This window comes from Phoenix dactylifera, chromosome 3 (genome assembly GCF_009389715.1).
Source record: "Phoenix dactylifera cultivar Barhee BC4 chromosome 3, palm_55x_up_171113_PBpolish2nd_filt_p, whole genome shotgun sequence".
Classification (NCBI taxonomy): Eukaryota; Viridiplantae; Streptophyta; class Magnoliopsida; order Arecales; family Arecaceae; genus Phoenix; species Phoenix dactylifera.
This window is the reverse complement of record NC_052394.1, coordinates 19,366,302-19,384,592: the sequence shown is the minus strand read 5'-3', so window position 1 is coordinate 19,384,592 and position 18,291 is coordinate 19,366,302. Positions and strand designations below refer to the sequence as shown.

At 39.0% G+C, this 18,291-nt stretch overlaps 1 protein-coding gene across 1 annotated transcript; it reads left to right on the top strand.

Annotated features, from left to right (window-relative positions):
• The first annotated feature begins 866 nt into the window (after window positions 1-866).
• On the top strand, window positions 867-16,512 carry LOC103706253. Its single transcript, XM_008790308.3, has 4 exons — window positions 867-1,476; window positions 1,573-1,822; window positions 6,333-6,457; window positions 15,314-16,512. Exons 1-4 carry the CDS (start codon window positions 1,354-1,356, stop codon window positions 15,770-15,772), a joined length of 957 nt encoding a protein of 318 aa, XP_008788530.2. The 5' UTR covers window positions 867-1,353; the 3' UTR covers window positions 15,773-16,512.
• Window positions 16,513-18,291: the final 1,779 nt, after the last annotated feature.

The following is an 18,291-nucleotide window of genomic DNA, read 5'->3' as shown; positions in this document are numbered from 1 at the left end:
CTGCTATGCCGGCCAACCTTGTATTTTCTTTTAAACTTCCATTTTAATAAAAGCTAGGTGGTAGTTTCTCTGTTGCCTCCCTTATCATCAAAAGAAAAAAAGAAAGAAAAAAGGATTGCGCAAGCACATGAAAAATAATTGTGTTTGTGCATCAAAAGAAAGACAAGGAGTCCAAAGATTTTGTTCTACATAACGTTCCATTTTCATTTCATATTCCTATTGTCCACTTTCCAGTGATCAAAAAAGTTCAAAAGGAGTTGTTGCTTTCCTTAACATATACCTCAAAGGAGATTTTTATTGTTATTTCTTTTATGTGCTCATACAATAGCATGAGTTTTATCGCATTGCTTACTACATATTTACTATGACATCCTTAGAATAACTATAATTAGCTCACTAAAAGATTTAGATAGCAATCTCTTGAAATTAGCCAGCAAATCTACCAATCAGCCAATTATTCACCATATCTACTACCTTGATTTTCTTTATAGCAGATATCTCTTTTTAAATTAACCCTCTCCAAGAATGAGATAAACATGAGATTTAGAAGCATTGGTGTTGGACATGCATAACAATGAAAGGAAAATAAGTATACGGGCGATGGACCGATGAAATCCCGAATCCAACAATCGTGTCCGAAGTTTGAACATGCACAAAGCCACGAACAAAATACTTTTCTCGTTAAAAGAAAAAGATAAACGAAAAAATAATGAAATCTTTTTGTTCATTATCCGATCCGAGGCAATGCAGGCCGGCACATGGTTTTCGCCGGCCCATATGGTTTCCGCGCGCCGATTAGGTGGCCCACCACTCCGGTGGGCCCCGTCATAGAAGTATTAGAAAAACGCAAGCCACCGCCCCTCCTACTGCTTGTCGTAAATTTTTTCTCGTCCCTACGTTGGCGTCATCTTACCTCGTTCTTTCCTTCCGATCCGCCCCCACTTTGTTCTCTTCCGACGAGGGACAAGTCCTCGTCTTCGTATCTTCCAAATCCATCCTCAAATCCAAGCAGAAAACAGGAATCAAAACCCTAACCATCGTTCCATCCGATCCAAGATCTCTTCTTTTTAAGAAAACCCTAGCCGTCCCCCTTGATTCGCCCGCCAAAGATCAGAATGTTCCAGTTTAATAGATCTTAACGCCTTAGATCTTCTTCCTTACTCCGATATCTTCTCCCCCTTTTTCTCTTCTCCGATCGAGGGTGGGATTGTTAACGCTGATCTCTGCTAGAAGGCTCCAGTAATGAGGGTTTATGTTCGTCTTTGTTCCGATCTCCGAACTGGAGTCATCTGCGATCTCTCTCCTTCGAAAGGTTAGATATTTGTGTATTAAAGTAGGTTTTGTAAGCTGGGAATGGAGAGGATTGGAGCTCTGGCGGCGATCCTCTTGGTTTTGGTCGTGGCACCAGTGCCCGATGCTTCGTCTCGTATTCTAATGGCCGATGGAAGGGGAGGCGGGAAGATCGACTCGGAAAAGGTAAGAACTTGGCTTCTTCTTCCCCACTGTTCTCGACTTGGGGCTTTAGGAGTCGTCTCATACGCTGCAATTCTTGGGCTTTGGGAATGTATCCAGGTGTCTCCGTCTCCTACTCCGAATCCTTCACCAGAAACCAGCGTTTCTGGGTCGAGCCAGAAACCGCAGGAGAAATCACACCTATCCCCTTCACGCGCTACGAATTCCTCTACAGGGGACCCTGACGGAAGTGAAGATCTTACCAAGTCGGGAAGCCCTACGGATAGAAGTCAGGTGGATTCATGTCATGCATCATCAAAAAAATGCCAAAAGGGTGAATTGATTGCTTGTCTTCAATATTCTGAAAATGGTAATACAGATGTTTCTTTGTTCTTGGCCTGTTTATTGTGCAATATGATAATAAATAGCGTTTTTGCTGGATATTTAATTATGCTACCTATATAGTGTCCTATTAGCGGCTTCAGTTTCCTATTTTGTCGTGCTAAGAATTCTCAGTAAATATGGTTTCTGGATGCGATGGGATTTGGGATGGAACCCTACCTCATTAACTTTTGATTTAGTATTCCTGTTTAGTGCTAGAGGAATCATATGTTTGATGTGAAAAACTCTGCAAATTTATCGCAATCCATGTTACCTAGATGCTCGCTTCCAGCTCCAAGAATCCATGTTGGATATGTATCTGAATTGGATATTTGTCAGAAACTTGGATACTTATCAAAATTTTTGGCTTCATCTTTTAAATATTGGTAGAGTGTATGACACTTCCAACAATGATTTCAACCAGCTATAATTATGTTAGAAGGGAACTTTTGTTCTTTTTAGAGATTGGTCAAGAATATAGTTATTAAAATAATTTAGCAAGATGCCATTTTTCTTTGTTCTTAGGCTATTAGGAAAGACCTTACAGCTAATATCTTTTAATATTTTCTCGTAAGATATATTTTTTAAAAATATAATTTAATTACTTTTTTTATGTGCTTCCCTGTATCTCTTTTTTTTCCCCCCCGTGCACTGGTCGTATGTCTGAACCCGACTCTCATGTCCATGTTTTCCTCCATGCAACGTTCGTGGTAAGAATGCCATATCCCCGTTTGGCCACATTATATGTGTAAATTTGATGTTTAGGATTTTCAAAATATTAGGTTTTTTTTCTTCCGAAAATGAACTTTTCATGTGCAAGTTTTGGTTCCATTTAACACAGGTTTAATGAGTTTTCATTCTAAGGAAACCCTTGGATTTAGCGGCAGAGGCTTTGCTAGTCCGGTGAAATCATAGATCCCATAGTGTTTTGATTTGTTCAATGTCAAGTGAGGGAGCCTTTGAATATATCATTCTAAGTATGGAAATAATTTTTGTCATTTTGGTCAAGTTTGGAATTCCTTGCTGAGTTAATTAGCTTGTTTAAAATTCAATAGTGGTCTGTAGGCTAGTAAAATTTTGAAAGATTTCTATTTTCTTGTATCTATCGATTAATATGATCATTAGGATTTCTGTCATGGAAAAGAATTGCCAAAGTAGTCCATTTAAGTTATAGATTAAACTAGTAGGTCCTTTGAGATTATTCATATGTATGGCATTCTTTATATTTCCTTCCTTTTTACCATGTAACTTGTACAGAAATTTGCTGTTTTTTTTTTCTAGGGCAGTGCAATTTTTTCCTCCTCAATTGGAAATTTATTTTTAGATTTAAGCCTGCTTTTGATAAGAACTCTTTTTTAGTGTTTGTTTGATAGCAAGATAGGATTATGTCAGACCAGTTTTAAAGGAGAAACATAATGCTTAATGAACAATGGTATTACTGTATATCCAATAAGAACAACAATAGATATATGCAACATATTTAAAAGAGGGAAAATAATGTACACTGTATGCTTATTTGCAATTTACCAAAGATTGATGTTATAAATAGGACATTGGACACTATGGCTCTGCTGATGTTACACCTAGGGATTTTGTCATAATGGTTCAAGGAAAATCATGAAAACTAATTTTATGAAGATCTGAAAAGAAGAGTTTTGATGGTCTGACGTATATTTCTAAAGATTCAAAATGTTGGAACAAAGGTTTTTTTTTTTCACGTCAGAAAACAAAAATACTCTAAGGTATAAATCTTTTGCATTGTGAATATCCACCGCTCATGGACACTGGCACTGAATTGTTTTCCTTGTAGTGGTGGAGTGTTTGGTTGGGGCTCTGCTTCCATTTGACTCTTTGGGGCGCTTTCCATTATCCAATTATGTCCAAAGTCTATGGAATGTTGAGGGTTTGCTTTATGTTTCATAAACATGATGAAGATCTTCATACCTGCCAGATGACTTTCTAGGTTTGACAGCAAACCCCTCTCTATCCTAAATCTGTATGACCTAGGTTCCAGGATTGTTGTCATGTTGATAGATGAGGAGATCGTAAACATATGTCCTTTCTGTGGAGCCTTGCCAACTTGATGTCATGTTTGTTAGCAAATCCTATTTAATGCGAAAAGGCTTGGACTATGATATTGACAAAATTATGGAGGTTAGGGTTTTTGGAAGTCCTGATTTAAGTAGTGAAGACACAGAAAAGTTACCTAGGATCCACTTACTCTCTTTACTGAGTGTGTTAGGCTTCTTCAAATCCTTTATTTTTTTTTCTCAAATTTGGAATTTTGTTTTCATGCTTAAGCTATATAAAAACAACGATAGAAAAGCTATTTTTCTTTCCAAATTCAAATCTGATCGCAAGGTTGGAATGTTTACCTGTTCTTCTGATAATCCTAAACCTGAAGGATTGCTAACATTCTGCATAAAAGAGATCTCAGTTCAAATTTCTGTCTTCCTTTACTATGAATCTAAGTTGTCCCTAGTGAGGACGTCCTGAACTGTCCCGATATTTGGATGGGTACCTCTGAAATTTGGTCACCATTGATCTTTATTGAGTTACCTAAATCATAATTAATCTTGACCAGTTGATTTCGCCTTGTGTGGACTGAACTGGGCAATTGGGCACTGCTGCTTGGCCGACCTTGTCCTTCCTATACCCTGGTTCAGGTATGAAACCAGACACCCTACAGTAGCCAAAATTGGATCGTTTTGCCAAATTTTAACCCGTTCACAATTCTCCAAAGTTGTTGATGACGGATTTTAATAGCTTTAAATAGGTTTGGGTGATTTGCGTAGTTGAACTTTGAAGGTTCGAAAGCGGAAGAGGTAAGTAATCCTGATATTCTTTATTAGTTTTCAAATTGCCACATATTTTCCATGCTTATGATTTATGTGAAATACAAAAATAATATTAAATTCTGATGATATTATGTTTTCTTAAAATTAAGGACCAAGCATATAATCTTATGAAACTTATGATTTGTCGTAAAATACTAGTTCCATGAATATTTCAAATTAACGACTTGTTTACGAAATATGAACTCCATATTTATGAAATTTATAATCTTGTTATGAAAAAGAATGATTTCATGATTGTTCTACTGTTAAAGATTTATTTGTGGACTCCGAACTTTATAAAGCTATTTAGCGTCTTTCAACTTATTTATTCATGCATAATTGAGGAAAATATGTTTTAAGAAAGTATGACCTAAAAAAATATGATTTAAGAAATATAGCTAAAGGCTCTTAGATAGCTATGTATGATTCCTATAAGTAGGATAAGTTGATGTCCAGAGATAGTTCTATACGACCCCACCAACGGATAATAGTTATTGGCGTACTACCTTACCAACGGGTAATAGTAGTTGGCGTATGATCCTGCCAGCAGTTAATAGTAGTTAATATTTTGTCGATTACGGTCCTGTCACAGGTGTAAGATGACCTTAGCATTTAGTTTGAAAGAATTATTATGAACTATGATGTGACAAAATGACAAAGAAATGACTTGATTTATAAAATTGGCGTGATTTATGCATATGCCAAAGCATGATTGATATATGACTTATTTTATGATACTATTATATTTAAGTCTTCCATTTTGTGATGGCAGTTATTTTCTCTAAATGATGCATTGATTCATATGAAACTTATGCTTGATTCTATAAGGTAATATAAGGTTTACTTACTGAGTTGTATAGCTTATATCTCTTTTTATTTTTTTTCTAGAGGAATAGAGTCATTAGGAATGAAGAATGGTTTAGGCTTAGGGTTCGCGCTAGCAAGCTTGGTGATTTTGTAGCAGAATTTTAACTCTTTAATTGACTATAGATTTGTAGTTAATAACTTTCTGAATTTTGAGATTATGGATTCTAGTATTTAAATTTAGATTTAGTTGCTCTAAACCAGTGTTTAGTTAATTATTTAATGAATGATGGATTTGGATCTTTTATTTTATTTGAGATTATGATTGTTGGCTTCGTGCTATTATGAGTTATACCCCTCGGTAGCATGGCCATGTTATGTCCCGGATATGGGGCATGACAATGCTAATCATTTTCCTAACTTCCAATGAGGCAGCTGTACAGTTTGCAAGGAACAACAAAATTTTGAAGAACAGTTTAGCAGTATTATATGCAAAGCCAAACATTGTTCTAAAATTCCAATCGGTTTAGTTGAGCCTGCTGGTGTGGTTTTTGAAGGCTTCAATTATAATTGTTCAACGTTGTTTCCTTCCTTCGTCCTTTTCACCTTTGTGCTCCATACTGACATGCGTTAGGATGGTCTTCTTATTCTCCTTTTACTTTCTATTGTCTCTCAACAAATTCCTTTGGTGAGCATTTGGTTAGACAGTAAACTATATATTCTTACATACTGGATAAAAAAATTGTCATGATGTTGTTTATTCCAATCTCAAGTTGAATATGCCTCTTTATCTCCCTTTTCTGTTTATAATTTTATTAAGGGCTCATCCTTTTTATCCTCTCTTCTCTTCTGCTGCAGATTCCAAGAAATTATTACTTTTAGTCCAGAATACAGGGGAGAATAATATGACTGTGAAAATTAAAGCATCACCTATCAAAATTAATGATGGGGAGAAACAAATAGCCAATGGGAGTACCACAAAGGTTTGTGCCTTCTTAGCATTTCCTTTTTAACAATAGAAATTGAAAGTTTAGGATGATTTTTTTTCCCTGGTCCCTGAATTCCTAAGGTAAGCAGTGATCCATCACATGTGCGGATTATGTCTTCAAAAGGCAAACTTGCCTAGAAATTCTGGATGACAATCAAGTTAACATGCCACCAAGCAAGAGCTTTGCTCTTTTTTTTTTTCCTTTTTGTACATCTATTTGTTATTTAAGAAATTTATTTTATATATCAGAATGCTATATAATTAATTCAAACTAAGAATGAAGTCCTTGCCAAGTAGATTATTTAAGGTAAAGTTCTGGTTACTTCTGCTCTTTCTTGTTGCCATGTTCTTCTGGTCATGGGTCCTCTTTCTATGGCTGCTTTTCTTGGTCTGTCGGAGTGGCATTCTTATGGTTAATATGGTTTCCCGTCATTATTAATTTTTATAAATCATAACAAGGTTCTCAAAACCTAAGATGTCATGTACTACTGATATTAAAGGATGCTAAAAAAGAAAGCTTCACAACAAGCACTTGTTTTTGAAGTATGATTAATGACGGTAGGAACTGTAAGAGCATTCTTTGAATTTTATTTTATTTTATTTTATTTGTTGTGATTAACTTATGGATGCTAAAGAGCACTTCCAATCACTTATCAGCAGGCAGCTGACAAGTAAGAGTATTTAGAAATTCTCGGATAAGTTGTCTGTTGCTTGGTTAGGCATCACATGACCATGTGTAAAAATTCAAGATGAATATACCTGATGATTTCCATGCCACTTGCTGCATTATTTTTCTTTTGCATAAATGCATGTAACGTTCACTATTTATTTAATGTAAAATCACAGTAAACTAGAAGACTGCATCTTAAGTGACTATCTTGTTAGTGGATGAATTTCAATTTTGTTGGTGTGAAGCCACTTCAATGTTCTTCTATTGTAATAACCAATTGTCAAAGCAAATATGCCTTTAATAGGATGTGATTGAGTTTATTTATTGATGGATGCATGGTATGAACTAGGAAATACCAACAAGAGTGGTGGAGTTAACGTTGTTATATATATGGTTTTCTATGTTGACAGAATTGCATGTTTATGGTTGTATTATGCTCAGAAAAACAATCACGAATTATAAAAGATAATGGAAGTGAGATGTTATGGCTCATTTAATTGCACATATTGGGGAATTGTCTTGCCATCTCCTCCCTGCATTTTTTTGGCATTTTCTTGCTACTTGCTCAGCATGACATCAAAACCTGAAATCATTTTCTCGAACCCTTTGCTGTAACTTTGGAAATTCACCATAAAAAGCTTCCCAATATGTCACTGTATCTGAGTAGTTCATCCTTCTATGCGGTGATCATATTTTCTTCCATTATATCTGAATAAGTCAACATTCCATGTGGTGGCAGCTATGTTTTCAAATTTGTCTAGATTCAGCCTGTTGTCAGATATTACCACACAGTTGCTATTGGCCAATAATGTCACTGAGTCCAACAAGGCAAAGGCAGCAGTTTGATATCCGCCAAGGACCTCAAGTAGGAGTTCTTACTAGATGCTAGTTATCAATTTTATCACTTCGCCCTTGTTGCCGATTGATGAATAGTCTTGGAAAGTGTTTTGGAACCACTCTTCATCCATTGGCCTTTTCAAGAGGTTGGGACTCTTATTGGGTGTGACAAGGATTCTCTCATCCTTCTTTAAGTCGGTTTTGGATCATTGGCGTTGTTGTGGTTCACATTTGGCCTGAGGGTGACCACGCCGGGAGAGTTGAGAGAACTGCCGGAATATAGAGAAAGAAGGTGAGCCACCTTCCGCGCGACGGTGTACTTGCACAAAGCCTCACCGGTGGTTCCGGTGAGGGCTCTCCGACGCTCAAGTTAGGGTGGAGTTTAGTTAGCCCAAAAAGGATCCCCAAAAAATTTTCTAGGTGTTATCTAATGGGGCTATTTATAGTCTCCATAGAGGTGCCAAGATGGCGGAGGTATGACCCATCCTCATCATAGGAGTAGATGGATTTTAGATAGATGGTGCGTAGCTAAAGTTTGCTTAAGGCGATTTAGGCCGTTCCTGTAAACGATAAGGCGTTGATAGATGTGACAGGGTATGGTCCCTGATTAATATATCGTGGCGTGGCCAGCAAGCAAAGTATGGTGCGGTGAGGCTGCTGCAGGGCATGGCCGCAGCATGTGGACGATGAGATCGACCTTCTAAGGTCGGCCTTCTGAGGTCGGCTCAACCTTCTGAGGCCCTCCAACGCTCAAGTTAGGGTGGAGTTTAGTTAGCCCAAACAAGGTCCCCAAAAAATTTTCTAGGTGTTACCTGATGGGGCTATTTATAGTCCCCGTAGAGATGCCCAGGTGGCGGAGGTATGATCCGTCCTCATCATGAGAGGATATAGGTTTTAGATAGATGGCGCGCTGCTAGAGCTTACTTGATGCGCACGGCATACGCCGTTTCTGTGAACGGTAAGGCATTGATAGATGTGATAGGGTATGGTCCCTGATTGATATGTCGTGGCGTGGCCAGCAAGCAAAACATGGTGCGGTGAGGCTGCTGCAGGGCATGGCCACAGCATGTGAACGATGAGATCGGCCTTCTGAGGTCGGCTCAACCTTCTGAGGTCGGCTCAGCCTTCTGAGGTCTGCTCGGCCTCCTGAGGTCCGCCTTCTGAGGTCGGCCTTCTGAGGTCGGCCTAGCTTTTGGCGAGGGCGAGGTCTGCTTGGTCGGAATTGGATAACTGCAGGTTACTGAGATGTAATTGTGAAAATGTTTTGTGCAACTGCAGGATAAATGACATCAATTGTCAGGTTACTGCAGGTTAATTCGACATTTCTGGCAATCTGGCCATGATACGTATTGTATGGCTCGCCTTAGGACCTTTAGGTCATGAAGTCTAGGCCTTTAATGGATCAAATTTGGATTGAATCAAGGGTTATCCAAGTTCAATTGATTAAGAGATTTATAAAGATTAAAAAATGATTAAAAAAAGGAAATCTACCTAATCTGATAGCTCATGAAGCCCAGGTCCGTAACATATGAGATATAGATTAGATCAGTGGTTGTCAGAGTCCAATTAATTCTGGAAGGAGGTTGGGGAAGAAAATCTGCTTGAGCTAACTTGGTAATCTGATAGATTGGTTGATCTGTAGCTCAAGTCTGAAATCAGTTAGAGTTAGATGTGTGATCTCACAATTCAATTGGAATCGCAACCCCATTTGGCTGAAGGTTAGGGTTTGGCTGTAGCATGGAGGACAAAAGGTATGGTGTTAAGCAATGTGCTGAATCCTTTGATGCTACCAACCCTACTAGTGCTGGTTCATGAGTCCATGGTTCAACTGTCTCAAATCTCCTCCTTCATATACCATGGTTCATCGACTCCTCCCATGCCTCAGTTTTTCCTCCTCCTTCAATATCTCACGATTCCTCTCTTCACTAAACTTGAGCCCATGTCACTGTCACTATCTATCTCATCCACCGCTTTGATACATCACCCTGCACTGCCTTGGACTCAAAGCCCTATTGCCAGTGGGCTCCAACTCAAACACCTGTCACTGTATGTTCACCACTTTTGATGTCAAGCACCCCCATGGCAGTGCTATTGTTCAGTCTCTCAATTATTGTTATTTGCACACTAGTCCCTGTGATATGTAACCCATTGTGCATATGTCCTTTGGTTTAAGTTAATAACTAGAATGAGCATTCCTGTCCATCCTTTTAGAAACTCTCTCCCCCCCCCCCCCCTTCCTAGAATTTGCAAACTTATAGCCAACTGATTGTGGAAGTTTTAACTTTTTTAAAGCATATGTCAAATTTTGGATCCATATCTTATGAGAATGTTGGTCACTTCTTGATAGTGATTGAAAAGAGTAATCATTGCAGCTCTATACATGTGATGGAGGACTGGAGAGGGAATGGCAGAAGATGAAGAAATGAGAGGGATGTAGGATAGACCTAAGGGAATTCCTATATATTCACCTAATATTGTACCAATGCAAATAAGCAGGCAATGAGGCTAGTTCTGAAAGTTAAACTAAAGAAAATATGTTAAAACCTAGATGATTGAATGAATCTAATATGCGATGTAGACATTGATACTAAAAGAAATATAATGATGCTGGGGGATGCTACTAATCTTCTAAACTAATCTTAGAAATGATGCAAGGTTTGAGCCCAAAGTTAACAATCAACTGAAACAAGTTCACAGGATATCAAGATGGTTGCCATGCTCAGAAGCATTCAACATCCTTTAAGGTTGCTTTGGCTTTGATATAAATCTGCACAACAACCCTATAGGCCTAACAGGCTCATGCAGAAATCAGATCGATCAGCCTTGTTGCTTTGTCCCTCAAGCTGCAAGAGCATGAACGAGTGTAATAGGATGAAGATGGATGGCAGGTTTAGAGTTTAATCTTAGCAGAGCAATCATTTTTTGTTTATAGCCAAATAAAAAGGTTTTGTTAATGGCTTTTGGGGTTAGTTTCAAGGAGAAATAAACAAGAATAGTCACAAATAGATTGATTACTGCAGATACTATGGATTTGAGAAGCATTTTGGGGGTTAATGAAGGTTTGGAAAGGTTTCAAACAGGTGCTGCTCAGGATACAGGGATTGGGCCTTACATGGATTGAACGCTAGAGACTTTGATAGCATCAAAGCAGATCCTTTTCTCGTACTTTATTGGATCTGCTTTGATAGCTGATTTCTTCTAGCCTGCAGATAGGCCCTAACTAGCAAGTGGATGTTTGCACTAATGGTATGTCTTGCAGCTTGAGAGAGGAGAAGGGTTGTGGGTGTTCGTAAGGACATAAAGAAGGTGTTGGGATGCAAAACAGGATAGGGTTTTGGCTATTCCAATCAATTAAAGGAAACATAAAAGAGGTTGGATGGGAAAGAGGGTAGAGAGGAGGAACACAATATTATACTCACTACTATTGATTTCACATCTTGAAGAAGCAAAAAAAAGAAAAGAAGTTTTTATTTAACCATGCATAACATTATGTAAAAACTATTCGTCTTTAATCCAAAGACTATTAGTCCTCATTGGCACCTTTGGTAGGTCTTGAAGGACCACCAACCTAGATGATTGACTAGGGTCGGCAGAACCGGTACTGGGCATCGTACCAGTTCTCCAGTGGCACGAGTCGTACGAGTCCGCATCGTGCCGTGCCGGACCTGTACCGATAGAGGAGAGGGCAACACAGATCGTGGGAGAGAAAAAGAGAGAGAGAGAAGGGGGAGAAAGGGCGGAGGTGGCGGAGGCCGGCGTTTGGGCGGGAGACGAGGCCGTGATCGAACCCCTGTTTCATTTGAAATAGAGGAACTAGCCGCAGCCTCGCTTCCTGCCCAGGCGCCGGCCTTTGCTGGCTCTCCGCCAGCGTCCGCCGCCCTCCGCCAGCTTCCCTCCCTCTTCCTTACTCTCTCCCCCGCTCGCTCTCTTCTTTCCTCTCTTTTCTTCTCCTTCTCCGCCTCCGGCAACGGTTTTTGTTTCTGTTACCGGAACCGTACCGGTGAGCTTATGATATGACTCGGAACGGCCGGAACCATTCGGTTCGGGACAGTTCTGCTGTCAACTCGAAGTTACATGGGCTATACCGGAGTCTTCATTCGTTGGAGGTGAATTTCTCCAAGACAAGAGAGTTGATGGGGGATTAATAAGCCTTCAAGACCCACCAAAAGCATGGACAAATAAATATTAGTCTCTTGATAGAAGATGAATTAGATGATGTTATGCACCGTGAATAAAGACTCTTCGTCTTTTTGCTCTTTCCTGTCATGTATTCAAGGTACCAGACTTTATGCAGAGTGTGTTCAGTATTCCTTATTTCCCCTTTATTTCTTTTCTTATGTTTCTTTTCGTTGATTCCTACCATTATGGTAACCCTAATTTATTTTGGCATCCCAAAGCCTTCTTTACGTCCTTACTAGCACCGCACAGCCATTTTTCCTTTTTCCTACAAAACATATTGTTATTGCAAACATCCAACCACTGGTCAAGGCCTATCTACAAGCCAAAACAGTTTGGCTGTCGTAGAAGATCCTTTTCTTGTAATTTTGCTGATCCTGATGGACCTCCATATTCTCCAGTGTTTAATCCCTGCCAGCTCCAATCTTACTATCCCAAACAGTACCTGTTAGAAACCTTTCCTAACCCCCAAATTGCTTCTTAGGTCAATAGTAGCTGCATAAATCAATTTGTCATTACCATTCTTATTTATTTCTCTTTGAATCTAACCTGAAAGCCATTAATAAAACACTTTTACGCAACCATAATTATAACTGATTTCTCTGCTATGATTTAAACCCTAAACCCGGTACATATCTTCATCCTACCAAACTCTCATTATCTCCTACTGCTCAAGGGACTTAGTGAGAGGATTGATCACTATGATTTCTGGGCGAGCATGTTGGCTCTGGGGGGTCGATGTGCGGAATCATATCCAAGCCAAAGGAACCTTAGAGCAATTATATGGTTCCCAGCGTGGTAATCATCTCGAAATCTTATGAACTTAATGATGCTGCATAGTGGATATTGTGATCTGCATCTGATTTGATCCTAGCTAATTTTCATCTATGTGCTTGAATTTTTCATCATTCCCTGGAGTAATTTAGAAGATTATTAACATTCTGCTGCATCATTATTTTTTGTTTGAGCAATATTGTCTGCATCATTCTTATCAACATGTAGAATTTGTCAAGTAAATAGACATTTATTTAAATGATATCCATGTAGGTAAGTTTGTATTTAATGGGCTGTCAGTCTTTTAGTGGTCTGCTTGCTCCCTAATTGTTCTCGCCTTCAAATGGTAGAAAATGCTAAAAATGGAGTCTCAAAAGGCTTGATATTTGAATGATACTAATTGATTTGGGCTTGGATTGGGCAAATTGTGGCATATTGGCACCTAGTTGGTGCCTGGCCAGTACAATCAAGGGTTAAATCCTACTCTAGCAATGAATCATTTGCCTCATGCCTGTTATCAATGCTTGTGTATCTTTCTAGACACTGGAGTACAAGGCTACTTGCACGGCTTTGGATGGTTCCATCCTTGTTCTCTTATATCTTTGCAAAGCCATAGATGCATTCCCTTGCTAGCGAACGCAATTAGATCTCTTTTGCACTATTAGGTGTTTCTTGGTTAAATAACTAAGCTTAAGCTTTACTTGTAGTATCGTATCTCTATCAAGTGTCAACTTATCGCCACCTTCAAAAGAATCCCCACTTTGTTGTTATGCTCAAGACTAATGGTTTTTGAGGAGCCTTAGCCATTTTGGTTCATGCTTTCTTTATATCATTCCCTCCTCTCCTACCTTTCTGTGTCGTCTATTGAGCTTGTTTCCTCTTAAGGCTTCTTAATGTAGTCCTTCGACATTATCTCTTGATATGTTATTTGTATCTAACCTTATTGCTATAAGGCATCACATAAACCATCTTATAATCTTGGTAGTCCTCTTTTTCCATCCTTACCACCTGACCATGCTGTGCGGAGTCTACATGACACCCTGACTGTCTGTATTGTCAAGATTGGGATTGAGTTGTAAATCGTGAAAGAGGTCAGATCGGATGATGTCATGAATTGGATTGCAAATCATAAGATTTTGCTAATTTATATCATTTTTTAAAAAAATAAAAGATAAACAAAAATTGAAAAAAAATGAACTAAATGTACTGTAGAACAAAAAGCCATACATACAATATGTGTGGGCCCTGTCATTGTAAGCCTATATATAGCATTTTCAATGAAGCAAACATCATGTCTAGTTATTCAAGAGGTTATACTACCTACTAATTCAATTATCCTTTGAGGTAGAATGTGTGGGGGAGAACAAGGGAGTAATTTTAAATGCCATATAGTCAAATAAATTACGGAAATAAATTTTCACATCATTCAATATTAGAATTAACACAATCAAGTCTGATCTTATGATCCAAGGGACTATGTAACCGCTAGTACAGATCTAGATCTTATTATTCTAACTGATCATGATCAAGAGATGAGATGCAGCTTATTCATTGTCATTTTGATCAAGATCACAAGATCTAGATCGGGTATCAACAACAGTGATTGCAATCAATGCCTGCCATGACCCGAACTATCTAGATCAAGGTGTACCGAACCACATCGGTGCCGAACCAAGTCAGTTCAGCAGTTTGGCTCGAGAATCAGTGTGACCAAACCATTCTGAACTGAGCATAACTGCCTGGTTCCGCATGGTTTCGAATGGTTCAACTTAGTTCGAGGGTTGAACCAGCCCAGTTATCTTTAAACACTGCATCCCATTCTCGCTCAATTGCGCAGCTTCTCACTCACGATCCTTTACAAGGTCGCGACTCGTTGGTAGGGTTTTTGGCTTTTTGCCATTGTTGCTGCAAACGCTGACTACGGGTGCCCCCCCACCCTCTCTCCCTCTCCTGCCCTCTCTCTCTATCACTCTCCCTCTCACTCCCCCTCTCTCCCTCTCCTGCCCTCTCTCTCTATCACTCTCCCTCTCACTCCCCCTCTCTCCCTCTCCCTCTCCCTCTATCTCTGACGGTCTGACCTCCCATCTCTCTCCTCTTCTCTCTCTCTTTCTTCCCCTCCCCTTGGTTTTGGTATGCATTAGGTCGGTGTGCTATGTGCCAGTATCATACCAAACCGGTAGATGGCTGGTACAGACCCCTGTATTATTTTGACAAAACTCGGTTGCAATGGTTTTTTTGTTTTTTTGTTTTCAAATTTTAATTTGTCAATCACTCTGGTAGTTTCACATATATGACCCGTAATTTTTAGTTTGTGTACTTGCAAGACTTTTTTTTCTTTTAAATGTATGGAAAAGATGCTCTTAGATTGATTATTACCTATGTTGCCTGTTTCAGATTCCAATAAATGCGGCAAAAGGCTTAGAAATGACAATTGTTCTATATGTTGGAAATGAGAGTTGTACTCTTCAAACCAAGGCTTCTTCTGACTGGAATCCTTTCCAGCTGTTGCCTGCTTATGCTGCCCATCTGACACCCATTTATGGCGCCTACTTTTTGTTTGTTACCATGGTTATTTCTGGAGGTGCATGGGCTTGTTGCAAGTTTAGGAGGGGAAGGAGAGCTGATAGAATACCATATCAGCAGCTTGAGATGGGAACGCAAGCACAGTCTACTTCAGCAGTTGTTGACTCAGACACAGTAGATGGCTGGGATGAGGGCTGGGATGAGGATTGGGATGAGGATGAAGCAGCGCCACAGCCTTCAGAAAAACATACCACAGGAAGTGTTTCAGCAAATGGTCTCACTTCAAGATCTCCCAGAAAAGATGGGTGGGATGTGGATTGGGATGTTTAGTCCCTCAACAAGGCAGAAAGAGAGTTGTTATTTAGGGAGAGGGAAAGGATCATAAGCTATCCCTAGAAGAAAGTTATCGATACTGTGGCTTCCTTGGGAAAAACTTACATATGATAGTGCCAAGAAAAGATGTTCATGTTTAGGATGTTCAGCCTATTTGTGGAAGAAGAAAACAGGAGTTTTGTTGGAAGAAATTTTGTATGATAGATTTTTTCCTTTTTTATGTTTCTAATTGGTGTTTGAACAAGACGTTTGTTAGTTGAATTGGAAACCCTTTGAGGGGCTGTATCTGTTTAGATTGCCGCGAAGGCTTCTGAATTGAGGGGACCTTCCATGCAGACATCAGATGGGATCTGCCTGGCTGCCACCTGCCCATCCTTGATGAGGAGCTTTAATCCAACCTGGACAGTTTTAATGCTACCAATGCTCCACCCATCTGCCAAGTCCATAAGCTATAATAGGTTTCCTCCTGTCAAGAGTACGGAGTGAAGCACCAATACAGCACTAATCACCATCGTTCATGATCTATACTTTTTGAATAAAATAAGCAAAACAATGTGGATTTCGGGATGCTGCTATTTGTAATCTATATTGGGGCCATCCAATGTCTGTTTGAAGTGTTAAAATTATGTACTGTGACAATGATTGTCATTGTACTTTTGTTGTTTGCATGAAAATGCCTCGGATTTAATTAAAGAAGGAAATTAGATGACAAAAGATTGTCAATTGATGTCTGAACCCACCTTATGTCTCAAGTGAGCTACTGTTATGCTTTTCAATCTTGGTTATTTGGCTTAAGATGCCTCTCTTTTTTTTTTTGGCGCACGTGCACAGAGATGCCGCTGGTTTTAATGAACAGACTGTTACTACAGGTCATGGGTGGATTCTGTCTTTGTAATCTATGTATGTAAAGGTCCACACAGCATGCTTATGTTGCTTCTAGGGTTTTTTCTGATCTTTGCAAGGTTGTTCCAATAAAATGGAAGAACGAACTTTCTTGGTTGGTGGTGTGAATGTTGTTATCTTGTTTTTATTTGAAAAAGATTTTCATCGTCATGTTTAAGTTTTAGATATCCTGCAATTCGCTTTTGAGTATGATTCTAAAATTTTCTTTTGACAAAGTATGAATAATTGTTATTTCAGTATTCTATTTCTATATCCTCCCTACGAGATTATGATATAGGAATGTTTAATATTTACCTGCTATATGTTTGTGGTTATATTTATGATAGTACGAAATTTTATGATTCATGATTTGCAATCTTCTTTTTCATCATCTATCATCTGATAACCTTAGAGCAGGATTTATTGCTAGGTTGCCTGATGTTCCTCCTAGTCTTCTCAAAGCATGTCATATCTGATTATTGAAAATTATCTTTCCAAAGTTGTAACAATGAGGGATAAGTCTTTAGAGCAAGAAGCTAAGGGAATTAATGACACTTGCAGTTGCTTCATCTGTTGTAGCTCCAGCATCACTGGATCGGCACTGCAAACCCTCAGGGATTTGGAGTTGTCATCCGAGTCAAACTTTAATAAAACCACCCGATGCTGTGCAGTTCCTCAGCCCAGAAATTATTCAACCATGGTTCTGCAAATTCAATCTGGTAGAACTTGGCAGATGCAAATTTATATGATGTCCAGGTTGTGAAATATGAATAGCTGGGTTTCTGAAGGATGCCATGGAGATCTTTTGATCATAGTAAACTTTCTCCCACCTCAGTAGTTAAAACACTCTTTTGATGGCCATCTCCAGACTGTATGGTGGTCAAAAACAAAGGAGTACCTTCTGGAAAGTGGAGTACACAAAACAACCTGTGCCCCAAGCCAAGTATTTGCTTCATAACAGTTTCAACACAGGCAATTGATAATCTACAAATTTCACTAGCACCAATAGTTACCATAGTAACATCATAGGCAGTGTTTAGGGGATGTATTAAATTTATCCCATGTGTTTGTATGGTAACAAGAGGTGAAGCATCTTTCGTTTGACCTATCTCGCCGACCGAAGAATCTTGTAATTTTGTTTCCATAGTTTTCCATACCTTGGGTAGGTTTTAACATTTATCATCCATTTGCTGCTTAGCACAGGATTTGTATATTGCAGGCATGAAGATTTAAAAATTTAATGTAGTAAATTGATGATAGCTTGTCTTTTGCGTCTTTCTTGTACAGATTTTGCATATACATCTTTCATTTTATTGATAAAGTAACAAAAAAAAAAAAAAAGAACAAAGTGCATGAAAGAATTGATTTATGGAACTCAACTCGCTCCATATAGTGTAGGATGGACCTTCCACACAAGAAATGATTCCCATCCTGTAATGATGTGAGCTGTAGGCCTTGATGGTATAAAGCTAAACAACCCACATTTAAATCATCACCCTTGGTTCAGCTGAGTGGGATACTGGATGCCTTGTTGGAGTGGTTCTTTTTTCCCCTTCCTCATGTGCCTGGTGAAAGTTGTGGAGGGTACATCATGCAGTCCCTTGTTAAATTCTAGGCCTGCACTCACACCCACC